The 12,549-nt window shown below is 40.9% G+C and overlaps 1 protein-coding gene across 2 annotated transcripts in view; it reads left to right on the plus strand.

Moving 5' to 3' along the window:
- Positions 1 to 1,054: 1,054 nt before the first annotated feature.
- popdc2 (popeye domain containing 2) overlaps positions 1,055 to 12,549 on the plus strand; it is a 12,353-nt gene continuing 858 nt past the window's right edge. Inside the window, exons 1-4 of one of the 2 annotated variants that reach the window (XM_031313110.2) lie at positions 1,055 to 1,980; positions 6,338 to 6,446; positions 8,483 to 8,918; positions 12,056 to 12,549. The exon at positions 12,056 to 12,549 is cut by the window's right edge and continues 858 nt beyond it. In XM_031313110.2, the coding sequence (XP_031168970.1) occupies positions 1,415 to 1,980; positions 6,338 to 6,446; positions 8,483 to 8,918; positions 12,056 to 12,138 (1,194 nt within the window). In that variant the 5' untranslated portion in view covers positions 1,055 to 1,414 and the 3' untranslated portion in view covers positions 12,139 to 12,549. Of the gene's footprint in view, positions 1,981 to 6,337; positions 6,447 to 8,482; positions 9,058 to 12,055 lie in introns of both variants that reach the window. The other variant, XM_031312981.2, reaches the window with a different exon arrangement.

The raw sequence follows: 12,549 nt of genomic DNA on the forward strand, positions 1-12,549 counted from the left end.
AATGCACTTACAAATCCATGCATTCATCTTGAGGTTCTATAGTGATGGGCCATTCTGTGTGAACGGTTGCTTGCCACAGTTGCTGTCCCTGGTATGCACTTAGGCTTAAAAATAACTTCTGCCCCTGCAAAGTCAATACATAGCATATCTGCATTCTTCCTCTGTAGTGTGTCACTGTTATGAAGTGTGCCTGACAGTGGACATCACATTCAGAAAACCAGCTGGAAATGCTAAGCTGTGTTAACTGGTTTCACTTTTCATGCCACAAAGTGATAGTTGTACACTGTGCTTCAAATCCACCAGTTCATTGTGACCTTCCCGTTGCCAAAAAGCACCTCATTGCCATTTTGTTAATTTGGAGAAAATATGTCACAGAAGCAATTCAGCTTGTGGTAGTTTAAAAATATATATGGTAGTGGTTGTCAGGTATTAAGATATCTTAGTGTTTACAATACCAAGACATATCAGAAGAAAATCTATCTCATTAAATGTATTTTCCTCCAGCATATATTTGATAACTTGATAGCAACAATTGTTACAGCAAGAATACTGGTTCTTGTGTAAATACAGGCTCTTTGGCTTGTAGATCCATAATTTTGCTTAATTTACATGTACTATCACTAGTCTTTTAATTTGCTAAGGAAAAATAAAGCAGCACAGAAGAATCTAGATTTCGTCCTGACTGAGAGGAGAGCTGGATATGTTAGGGGGTGGGGGTGGTGGGTGTTTATACCTGAAATCTGACCTGCACTGTCATTCTACTTATTCAATGTCTATATATGCACCGGCTACACTGCTGTCTTGCGAGTAAACTGGACTCTTAAAGTTTGGGTAGAGGAAGAACTGTGTTGGGACATTTATATAAAAAAAAAAGTTTTAAATGTGTGTGACTCTAAGTCTCTCGTGGATTTGTTATAGTCCCTGTCCTCCCTGTTTCCTGTCTCTCTCTTTCTGTTATGTTAAGTAGCAGGCCTGCTTTCTGTCCACCACTCTCTCTCCTTGGGTTACAATTCCAAACATGGTTATCCTTCTAGGGCTCTATCAACGCCCACTGTCCCTTATCCCTTCTCTTCCAGCTGTTGGCTCTACAATGCAGGCCGGATGGGTGAGAGAAATAGACAGAAAAGCTACAGCAAGAGAGACGACAGGAAGACTCAGAAGGGAAAGACGGAGTACAGAGAGAGGGAGGAAGGGACGCATAATGAGACAAGACGAAGAAACCCATTCCAGCTGTGATCCTATAATAAATAGAGCCGTGAGAACTTCTTCATATTGAAGAACTTTCCACTGCACGCCAAGGGAACAAACATTTACTTCTGACATTCTTCTGGCAGTATTAGTTGTTTATTTTTGATCACACAAAACATCTAGTTGTACATGTTGATGGGACAGAAATAGAACCAAAGTTCATTGGATGAGAAGTTTTTTGGTCCTCGTTGTTTTGTGCATCAGAAAAGTCTCATCAGCTTGTCGTTTGAAGACAAACATGAGCACAGACAACTCGACTCTGCTGGACAGCTTGTTCTTTCCCCCTCTCTGCGATGGCTGGACCAACAACACAGAGGGAGCCATCTACCATTTGGGCAACACCATGCTGTTCCTGGGCTACATGGGAGGCAGCGGGGCCTACGGGTGTCTCTTCATCTTCGGCTTCCTGACTCCCGCCTTCGCGTTCATGAGCCTATGGGGTTGGCTAACAATGTGCAGCCTGGATGTCTTCACCTGGAACCTGCTTCTGCTGCTGGCCTGCTTGGCTCAGATCTTCCACCTGCTTTATCGGCTGCACCAGGAGGGCATACGCAGTGAAGAACTGACCGCCCTCTACCAGGCGGTGTACCTGCCGCTGGGCGTGCCCATCCAGGTGTTCAAGGAGATCGCCGGTGCCTTTGAGAACAAGGTGGTAGAGCTGAAGGCAGGAGCGACGTACGCTGTGGAGGGCAAGACGCCAATCGACCGGCTCTCCTTTCTGCTGTCTGGGAGGTGGGGAATGTGTGCATGTGTGTGTACATCTGCACACCTGTACTACATAATGCAAACCACAAAACAACAGAACCGTCTCCACAACAATACAAGACACTTGAGTAAAGTAAATCATTGAAAACTTTTCTTAAAACTACAATAACTACAAAACCTTTTTTGGGCCATTTGGAGGCAGTGGAAACAAGCAGTAAACACATGTCACATACAGTATCATCACCTTTGAAGTTGACGTGGCAAACAGTTGCTTATTTACAACAGCAACATTAGCATTAATTTGGAGCCGTGTTTAAGGCCTGTCGATGAATGTAGGTCCAATATTCACTCTCCTTTTAGCTCCGTTTTTGGTCTCCACCAACATCCAAGGGAAATATCTGGGTCTTTAGCTGCTAAATGCTCCACTATGTTCACCGGCTTTCTAAAGCCGTGTTTCCACTGTGTGATACGGCTCTGCTCAACTTGACTCAACTCACTTTTTTGGTACTAGTACTTTTCTCTTTTCATTTCCCACTGCAGATAGAAACCCCTCAGTGAGGGTGGGATTCTCAGCTGATCGCCATTGCACGTGACACTGCCATGACATCATCTTTAACATGACACTTGCTGAATCCTTTTATTGGTAACCAAACAGAAGAACGTTTGCACGATTGTTAGTGGTTTTGTGCCATTTTTTAAAATCTGGGTCGAGGGTATAAAAAACTTGCAGTTGCTGTTCACGGTAGCTTGGCTATTTAATAATCGTGGGTTTGTACAGGATGTCCCGTGTCGCGCTCGTGACGATTCTCTCTGATCAGTCAGTGGTTTGCAGTGTTTTAACTCCACCTTTTAGTATCGACTCAGCTCGCTTGGAACCTCGACCATGGTGGTACCAAAAAAAAGTACAAGCCACCGGGTACTAGCCAAAACCTTTGCTAATTGAAAACTAAAAAAGAGCGGGTCAAGTAGAGTCGAGTCAAGCTGTACCATGCTTTGGAAATGCGGCATCATTTTGTCTGTCTGCCATTTGGTACTGAGCAGGTACATAGTGCACAGTGGGTTTTTACAGATTTATATAACAGCTGCCTTCTGTGTCTGGAAATGATGACAAATGATGAGAGCGGTGAAAATGAACCTAAACAGTAAATTTGCATCAAAAACATTTAAGCAAAGTACAAGTACCTCAAAATTGCACTTTCAACCACCGACTAACACTTGTTTTGAGATACTCTCTACAAAAACTGAATACTAAAAGCTTTCCACAGTGGTAGTTTACATTATTGTACAGATGTTCATGTTATTTTACATTATGTTTAACCTTCTCAACCAAGTAGGTAGTTCTTCTTTCTTCTTTCCATTTTAATTATAATTATAAATAAGTTGCAAGATTCAGTGTCACTGAAATTAAGACTAAAATAAAATGTGTTCACCCATTTATACCACAGATATACTGTAGTATTTATTGATTTAAATTCCTCAGCGCACCCATTGTTTGAAAGAAATCTCCTATTTTAACTGACTAGGGCAGAACTGGATTCCTATTTCGGACTCTTTCATGCTGTTGGCAGTGTGTAACCGTCACAGGAAATGTATCCTCTTCATCCAAACATCCTCAAAGTAGAGCTGCATTAAATTTCACAGTCCTGGAGCCTACACAAGAGAAATGTAGTAAACAGTATTTTTGTCTGTGACTCACCAGGGTGTCGTCCTTCTGCACTCTGCCAGCTGGTTAAATGATATCTTTGTACTTTGGGACAGGAGTGGACGCTGATGGCTCCTCTTAAATTCATCATTGTAGATTAAATGTTGGTCACTCTGCCAACAGCTCATGAGTACGAGCCAAATCTAAAAAAAGAAACAAAGAAACAAAAATCTGATAATGATTTTTGTCATTTTATATTCTTGTTCATCCTTAATTTTTCCATTAAGATTTAAAGATTTGCATTACTGATATGTAATCAACATCTGTTTTTAGTGTTTTACTACTAAATGTGTTACTTAGACATTTCCATTCATCAACAGTCTCCTGTTTGGAATGTTAATGTCCACTATATGGCCAAAAGTATGTGGACACACAAACACGTGATTGCTGGGACTCATTCTCATATCATTCCAAAACGTAAATAATCTGCTGCTGTAGACTTTTCACAAGATGTTGGAACCTGGCTGCAGCGATTTGCTCCCCATCAGTCACAAGAGCGTTAGTGATTTTGGCTACTGATGTCGGCGATAAGGTCCAGTTCATCTCAAAGGTGTTGGATGGGGTCGAGGTCAGCCGTCTACCATTGGTAGTATGCAGTATTGGTAGTATCCAGTATTGGTAGTATGCAGTATGAAACTGTTAAATCCATTTATTTTGTAGTATGCTTGGCAAGGCTTAGTCCGTTTCTGGTTTTGGAAGTAAACAAGTTGTTGTGACCGTTCAAGTGCTTTGCATCGTGGAACACAACAGGCGTGGTACACTGGTCCGCTGCATACCCAAATCAGTACGACATCTTGGTATTTTTTGGCATTCTGCAGAGTTTGCATACTGCATACTACATGCTACATTTTGGGCAAATCAGTGCTAGTATATTCTGTGGTTTTGAATGCAGCCTAAAAAAACATTTCTTTCTGCACCTGGCTTTGTGCACGTTTATTGGAAATGTTGCCACAAAGTTGGAAGCACACTAAAGATAGAAGTGTCCACATTTACTTTCACTAAAAGATCTGAATACTTCTTCCACCACTGGTTTGACTTGTAATGATTTCTTTCAGTAGATGTCAGGTGATTGACATAAGGCAGATCGTTTGTAGCACTGATGTGATAACATTCAATTCAAGTTGACACAAGGATAAAACAGAAACTTTTGACTTAATCCAATGGAAGTTTAATGTTTAGTGTGCTGGATTATCTCACCCTGCGGAAGTTATTCTTTTTCTTAAATAAAGCTTCCTTCTATGGGAGGAATGTCCCGATGTTATATGATTTCGGAAAGAATCCTGGCAGAAGAAGCTTGGTGTTATCAATTTATCTTAAAGATGTTCCATGTACATGTTTGTTTAAGTAGAAATACTATACTCTAAAAATACTCCACAAGTAAAAGTCCTGAATTCAAAATATTACTTAAAGCTGGGGTAGGCATACATTTCTGACGTTGTTGGGCAAAAAATCCGTAATAACCTTACAGCATATTGTAATTCAAGTTGTCTGAGAGAAAACTAGACTACTGCACCTCCTCTTGGCTCTGTTTTAAGGCTTTAGATAGTCTAGCCCGTGATGGGAGACTTTGGCCAATCACAGGTCATTTCAGAGAGAGAGTGAGAGAGCGTTCCTATTGGCTATTCTGCACATGCAGAAAGAGAGGGAGAGCTGCAGGACGAGGTCTGACTCTACTTTAAATTCTGCTGTTTTTTTGTTTTTTTTACTTACTGCAGCTTTAAATCCAAAAGTATTATGAGCAAAATGTATCAAAAGTAAAAGTACTCATTGTGCAGAATGGCTCCTTTCACATTGTTATATCCAGGCTTGGGGAGTAGAATAGAACATTACGTAATTTGGATACAAAAAAATTTAACTGTATTCCGTTAAAGTTACAGAGAGAAATGTGTAATCAGATTAAAGTTACATTTAGTAAAAATGGGGATTAGCAGGATTACAATTTTAGAATACATTTTAAAATAAAGAATGACATACTGACATAACAACACTTCACGAGTCACACACACACCACCACTCTGGTCTCGAGTGAAACTAATTCATTATCATGGCCTCTAATGTTAGTGAAAGTACAGGGCAATGCAAATTCTGCCCATAATTGGTGTTGAGCTATTAAAGTAATCCAAAAGTAACGGAAAGTAATCAATTTATGGCTTTAATATTATGATACTTGGATTAGGTTACTGACATTTGACTACATTTTTTAACAGGTAGTTAGTAATTGTATCGGAATACATTTTTAAGTAACCCTACCAACCCTGGTAATATTGTTGTAGAATATTTTATTATTGTTTTTATTACTAACAAATACATGTCAGAGAATTTTGACGTTGTACTACGTCAATTTGGAGCCAGGTTTAGATACATCACTATGTATACTACTGGATAAATTAGTGTAGTACTGCATCATATCACATACTGTAATCATATCTGTTTTTTATCATGTAAAAGGTAACTAGAAGTGTCAAATAAATGTAGTGTGGTAAAAAGTATAATATTAACTCAAATGCAGTAGAGTAGAAGTATAAAGTAGCATAAAATGGAAATTCTTTTGGAAGTTCTTTTCATCACTGTACTTTTTAAGGAACTAGTCAGTCTGTCCTAGCAAGTTACCTCAAGATCTCATTATCACTTCCTAATCTCTCTCTCTCTCTCTCTCTCTCTCTCTCTCTCTCTCTCTCTCAGGATCAATGTATCTTTGGAGGGACAGTTCCTGCATTACATCCACCACCACCAGTTCCTCGACTCTCCAGAGTGGGAGTCTCTCAGACCAAACGAGGAGGGAAAGTTCCAGGTACCGTACATGCAGTTAATTCATGAGGCTCCAAGTCCCAAGTGTGGCAGTAAAATGTTAAATTAACTTGAAGGATTTGGAACAAGAAACCAAGACGTGGATATCAAGTTGTCTTTTGTTTCCCTTCTGTCCGACTCAGCCTCTGACTGATAGGCTGACTAAGCAGTTGCCCTCTTCTCTTTCATATAGCCTATCCCATTGCTTTACATTAGTTCAGTTAAAGTAGAAACAAAGCCTAAAGGTCATGTTGGACATTCACTGTTTGTCTCCAGGACTGAACAGGGTTTCAAACAGGAAGGCTGTGCTGGATATTTTGATCAATGAGCTGCACAAATATAAATATAGCTGCAACAAACGATTATTAATCAATCTTCTTTTCTTCTGTTAATCTTCTGAAAAGTAACCCCAAGAATGTGTGCAGCCTAAACAAATAATAAACCACACAGAAAAATACACATTTTGGCTCCCACATATAAAATAGAAAGAATTACAATAAAAATACTTTAAAAAATACTATTTAAAAAAAATTAAGATTCTAATATTTCTTGTTATTTTAAAGGGGACATGGCTCCATTGTGGAAAATACACTATCACTTCCTGATTTAAACTTTTGAAAGAACCAGGCTAGCTGTTTCCCCTTCCCCCTTCAATCTTTATGCTAAGCTAAGCCAACCACCCTGCTGGCTCCAACTTAAAAATCTCATTTTACTCATGACAAGAAGGCAAATATGTGTATTTCCCAAAATTATTGACAAATGACTTGTATTCAGAATGGAATAGAAGCTGTTTTTGCCGTTACTCCATACCCAATAGTCCACAAACTCTAACAGGCTGGCTACATTGCACGTGTAACATATGTGCAGCGGATGCTACGCTTCCAGTATAATCGATGAAATTGGCTACACCGGGCATTACAGCAGCGCCTAAGTGGTATGCACCGCGGAGATCCGCTCTACAAGCATAAAAATAGGACAGTCTTCTATTTATATTTTACTTTTTTTTTTTTTACATTTTTTTTATTTACACAGAAATGGCTAATAAAGTCTCTTTTTTCTTTTAAATTAAAGTACCGATATACAGGAAACGACTTAATGACGGTCAATGAGCGTATTGGCAGTTTTGTTTTTTCCTCATTGATAACAGCTGAGTGCTGACAGTAGATTGACGTTTCACATCGCTGTGCCAGCTCCAGAAACGGAAGCCTGTGACTCACACAATCCTACGCCGTGTGTGCGCAGCAGGTGTAGCCAGTTAAAGGAAAAATTCCGGGGAACATCCGCTCCGCTAACAGTGCGCATACTGAAGTGTAACACTTTAAAGCTACATTGTGCAAGAATTACTCCCATCTAGCGTTGAGATCATATATCGCAATCAACTCTCTCTCGCCACGCAGTATTGCAGCTACGGTAGCCTTCACGCTTCAAAAAGCGAAGGTGTACAAAAGGCTGTCTATCAGCCGTGGTTGTTGGAGTTCATGGATGAGTTCATGTCGAAGAGTGGCGCGGATGCGCGCTTCACACCACAAGCGGAAAGGAGAGCGAAAGAAAAGGAGACTGCAGCGTCCAAAGCAGCTCCAATGTTCACTCTTTTTTCTGATGACGCCGGTCTCTTGCTCTTTTCAATATCCGTTTTCTTTTTCTGGGTGAAGAAGAAGACTCCTGTTCCTGAAATTTGGATTTTGAATACGTGTGGTCCTCCATGTTTCCTTCTTCAAACTTGCCGGGGCCGGGAAGCGACAATACCCATTAGCAGCAGCTGTGAGTCGAAAACGCGAAAAGGCGGAGCAGTATAGCCTGTATGTCCCTTACTGGCTAACATATTTCAAGATGGCGCATCCTTCTGGAGCGTCTACCCCAGTTCATGCAAGCGCAAATGTAAAATTCCAAGCCAATAGGAATACTTGGAATTGATGGTGGTGGTCAATATTCATGAAAAAGGACAAGTTTGTGAAGGGCAATACAGATTCTGATAATGAACAACTAAACACGTTACACACTGGAGCTTTAATATTCAGGTGTTTCATTCATACTCCCCAGGTGACCATGACAGCAGAGGAAGACTCCCGCTACATCTCATGGCGTCGCCGGCGCCTCTATTTGGTGATGTCAAAGGAGCGTTACATCGCCCGTGTCTTCTCCATCATGCTGGGCTACGACATCGCCGAGAAGCTCTACAACCTCAACAACAAGCTCTACATCAAGAGCGGCGTGCTGTTGGACATCCGCCTGCCCAGCCTCTACCACGTGCTGGCCCCCTCCTCGCAGGGCAGCGAGGGCGGCAGCGGCAGTGACGGGGGCATTGGCAAGGAGCATCCGCAGGGTGAAGACCCGGCACCGGCCTACCAGATGTCCGATCCAGCCCAGTTTCAACCCCACCTGCAGGGACCAAGGCACCCCACCCTGGATGAACACCAGGCCCCCCAGCATGACCGCTATCAGCACCCCTGGGCGTCAGACGGCGAGCTGCCCACTGGTGAGGACTCCACCAGCCTGGTCTTGGAGGACTTTGCTGATGTGGCGGGCTCCTTAACTGATTATGGCAGTGAGAGGGATTATTTGAGGTAGAGGCAGGGTGCTGGAGCTAACACACTGGGTCACCACTTAAGCTACATGTAAGTACCTCACCTGGGCGGAGAGTGGCGTAGGGGGGGGCATGTGCATGGGTGGCTTGCAGTGCACAACTCTTACTAACCTGGCTTTACACAGACACAGTATAGGGCTGGGCATTTTGGATAATATGGATAATGCAATGGTGGAAAGTTACTAAGTACATTTATTCAAGTAGGGTACTTAAGTAGCCTATATTTTTAACATCATTCTATTTTGAGTATTTCCATTTCCGCTTTCACATCTAGGGGAATTAATGTTATTTTTTAATCCACAACATTCACTTTATATTTACTATGCAGATTTAGATATCACAATTACTAAATATAACAATATGATTGATTAATATGAATTAAATTATCAAGTACAAACTCTAAAACACTTTAAAAGTGTTATATTTTGCATAATGACTACTTTTACCTAGCTTAAGTACATTTGCTGATAATGCTTATGTACTTTTTTTAAAGGAGTATTTTTTATTTATTTTTTATATATTATTTATTGTCATTGTTTTGTTTTTACTGAAGTACTTCCTCCAGCACTGGACAAAATGCATACATGATTAAAATAGTCTGATTGATTGGACTAAATTGGAGTAAATGTACTTAGTTACATTCCACCACTGTGTGTGTGTGTGTGTGTGTGTGTGTGTGTGTGTGTGTGTGTGTGTGTGTGTGTGTGTGTGTGTGTGTGTGTGTGTGTGTGTGTGTGTGTGTGCGTGCGCGCGCGCGCGCGCGCATGAGGTCAGTAAGGATTCAATACTGTAGTTTGTTTGAGCAGCTGTGTTCTTATCTGATGAGGATGAGAGTTTGAAAATTTAGGGGAAAAATGCAGTACCATGCAAATAATCCAGAATGCTCACCCTTTGCCCCCCCCCCCCCCCCCCCTCCCCCCCCCACATGCCTTCCCACCATCCCAAAAGCAGCCTTCGCCTCAATCACAGATGGAGGATCACATTTCATAGCTGGGTGGTGTCAGAGTCGGGTTTGGGTTGCAGGGCGGCTGTGAAGCAGTAGGTCAAATCTATCACAGACAGTAGTAACACAGCTTCAGTTTGGACATATAGGCCAAAAATCTGCTAAATATGATTCAAGAACTTTCCTTAATACTGATACGTTACCCCAATGACGATCTTGCATATAAGAAGAAAAGTCCTCTGTTAAATGCAGAAACTTGTGATATTTATTGCATGTCTGTGTCCATGTGTGTGAATGACTAGCAAAGTGTCAGCTGTTACAAAATAAAATATATATGTAACAGCTGCCTGGTTTTGGCATGGTTCCCTCAGAATTAAAGAGCAAAGGGTGCCTTTCTAGAACATTCAACACACGCACGCTCATGTGGAACAGATTTATTATGTGAACACAGGCTTCTGGCTCTCTGCAAGCATGCAGGGTGGTGATTGGGTAGTGACAACGATAAACACCCACCTTTAGTATTCATTTCAATTCAAGCAAGGCGGGGTTACCAACACAAAATGGTGTCTATCCAATTATGTGTGCCAAAAATACAGAGTCTGCGAGATCTCTTATAATATTAATGAGAGCCTGTCAGTGTTAAAAACAGCACTTTTAGTGGACATACATTGAAGGTGCACATTTATCCTAAAGTATTACGTTGCTGCCTGCTTAGCGGCTGCCCGTTAAAGCATTCTCGCTCAATACTGGATCAATTTCAATGTTCACATTAGTCACTTAGACCAGGGGTCTTCAACATTTTTTAAGCCAAGGACCCCTTAACTGAAATAGAGACGGAGCAGGGACCCCCTACTACATATATTGTATAAAATGAAGTTGCATATTACACTGGGCCTACAATAACATATAGGGCAGTCTAAAACCTTTATCCATACCTTCTTAGTGCATAGAATACTAAGCTATTAAAATAGCCTAATAATTGTTGGCGTAATTTTATAAATCATGTTTTGATGTTAAACATACTTGTGGCACAGTGAATCCTTAGGATTAACTGTATCTGTGGATGGCCTTAGTGACTACCTTACATATAGGCCAGTAAGCATTGGAGATTTATATTTGCTAATAATATGTTGGATTCATGTTAAGACTTTTAGACTTTTGAAAAAACTTACAAAAAATGTACAATAGGCCTAATTTTGAGGCCCCCCTGCATTGACTCTGAGGACCCCCTAGGGTCCCGGACTTAGACACAAATGCATGGGAAAATAGGGTCCAGGTTAAAAAATATCAAAATTCCACTTTAAGGCAGCTCCTGCATTTTTACCTTATATTGAGGGACCTCTATGTCACGTTGTAAAACTTTTGAAATTACTGTTGAAATTATGTTTACATTATAAATATTCTTAAATAGTTTTCTAAAACGTAGGGTCAGAGGTCTCAATTAGGGCCCGTGAACATTGCTAGAAGTAGCAGACTACTGACCTTAGGTAGCTCGCCCATAGGAAGATATTTGGAATGTATTGGACAGCGCTACCTTTGTTATATGTAATAAAACGAGCAACAATGTTAGTTACAAAGAATATACATATAAATTATATATTATTAGTTACATTGATTTATTGATCATGTCATGCACTGCTCCACAGTGCCATCTGGTGGGGCCCGGCCCCTAATGCAAAGACGTCACTGCAGTTGATGCATCGAGTTAGTTTTTTTGTGTGTTTTTTAAACACGTTGGATTCATATATTTAACTGACAAACAAACTTTGTTTCTAACCTTTACATAACACAATTATTACCAAACAACAAATCTGTGAACTGACATTTGTTTCTCAAGTTTTTTGAATAAATTACAACTTATTTGTTCCCGTTTGTTTGATCATTTCTCTCTGTGGAGGAGAAACAGCACTGAAGCTACAGAACCTGTTCTTTTAATTTGCCACATGTTGCAGTTTCTCTGTAGTTTTGATGTGACACACAGCAGCACAACATGTTTCCACTGTCTGTCATGTTATCAGGATGTCAGTAGGGTTTGTTGTGTGTGATCATGAGAACCCTAACCGAAGCTTCGATGTTGACTCTGCAGGAGGTGATAGTGACGGGGATCTACCACCTCGATTCCAGAGGGGCAGAGCGCCGCTGGCTCCCACCGACACTCCCAAACTGTGAGAACAGTCTCTCTCTCTACTATATAGCAGTATGAATGTGTCACAGATCAATTGTTATGTCTCCTCCTCGCTCTCTGTCCCTGTTCTCACCTCACTTCGCTCATCTTTAGTCCTGAGCATGAAGACTCGTCGTTCTCTCTATTTAAATTGCAGTTTGAGTGATGAGACAGCTAATATTGATATCTTTCAACAATCAATACTGTTGGGGCTGATATTTATCATCATAATAACTTCAATTCATTGAACGGCCACAAATTACAAGTGCTTTGTGTTGCCTAAAAGTTTTCGTGTCAAGATTTAAAGTCTCTGAAGCAGCATTCAGGCCACCAAATCTGCCTTAAAATCCTAAAGACAGGGGGACCCACCACATTTATTCAACTTTAGTCAAACTTGTAGATGTTTTAGCATTTCA

Source organism: Sander lucioperca, chromosome 8, assembly GCF_008315115.2.
Source record: "Sander lucioperca isolate FBNREF2018 chromosome 8, SLUC_FBN_1.2, whole genome shotgun sequence".
Taxonomy (NCBI): Eukaryota; Metazoa; Chordata; class Actinopteri; order Perciformes; family Percidae; genus Sander; species Sander lucioperca.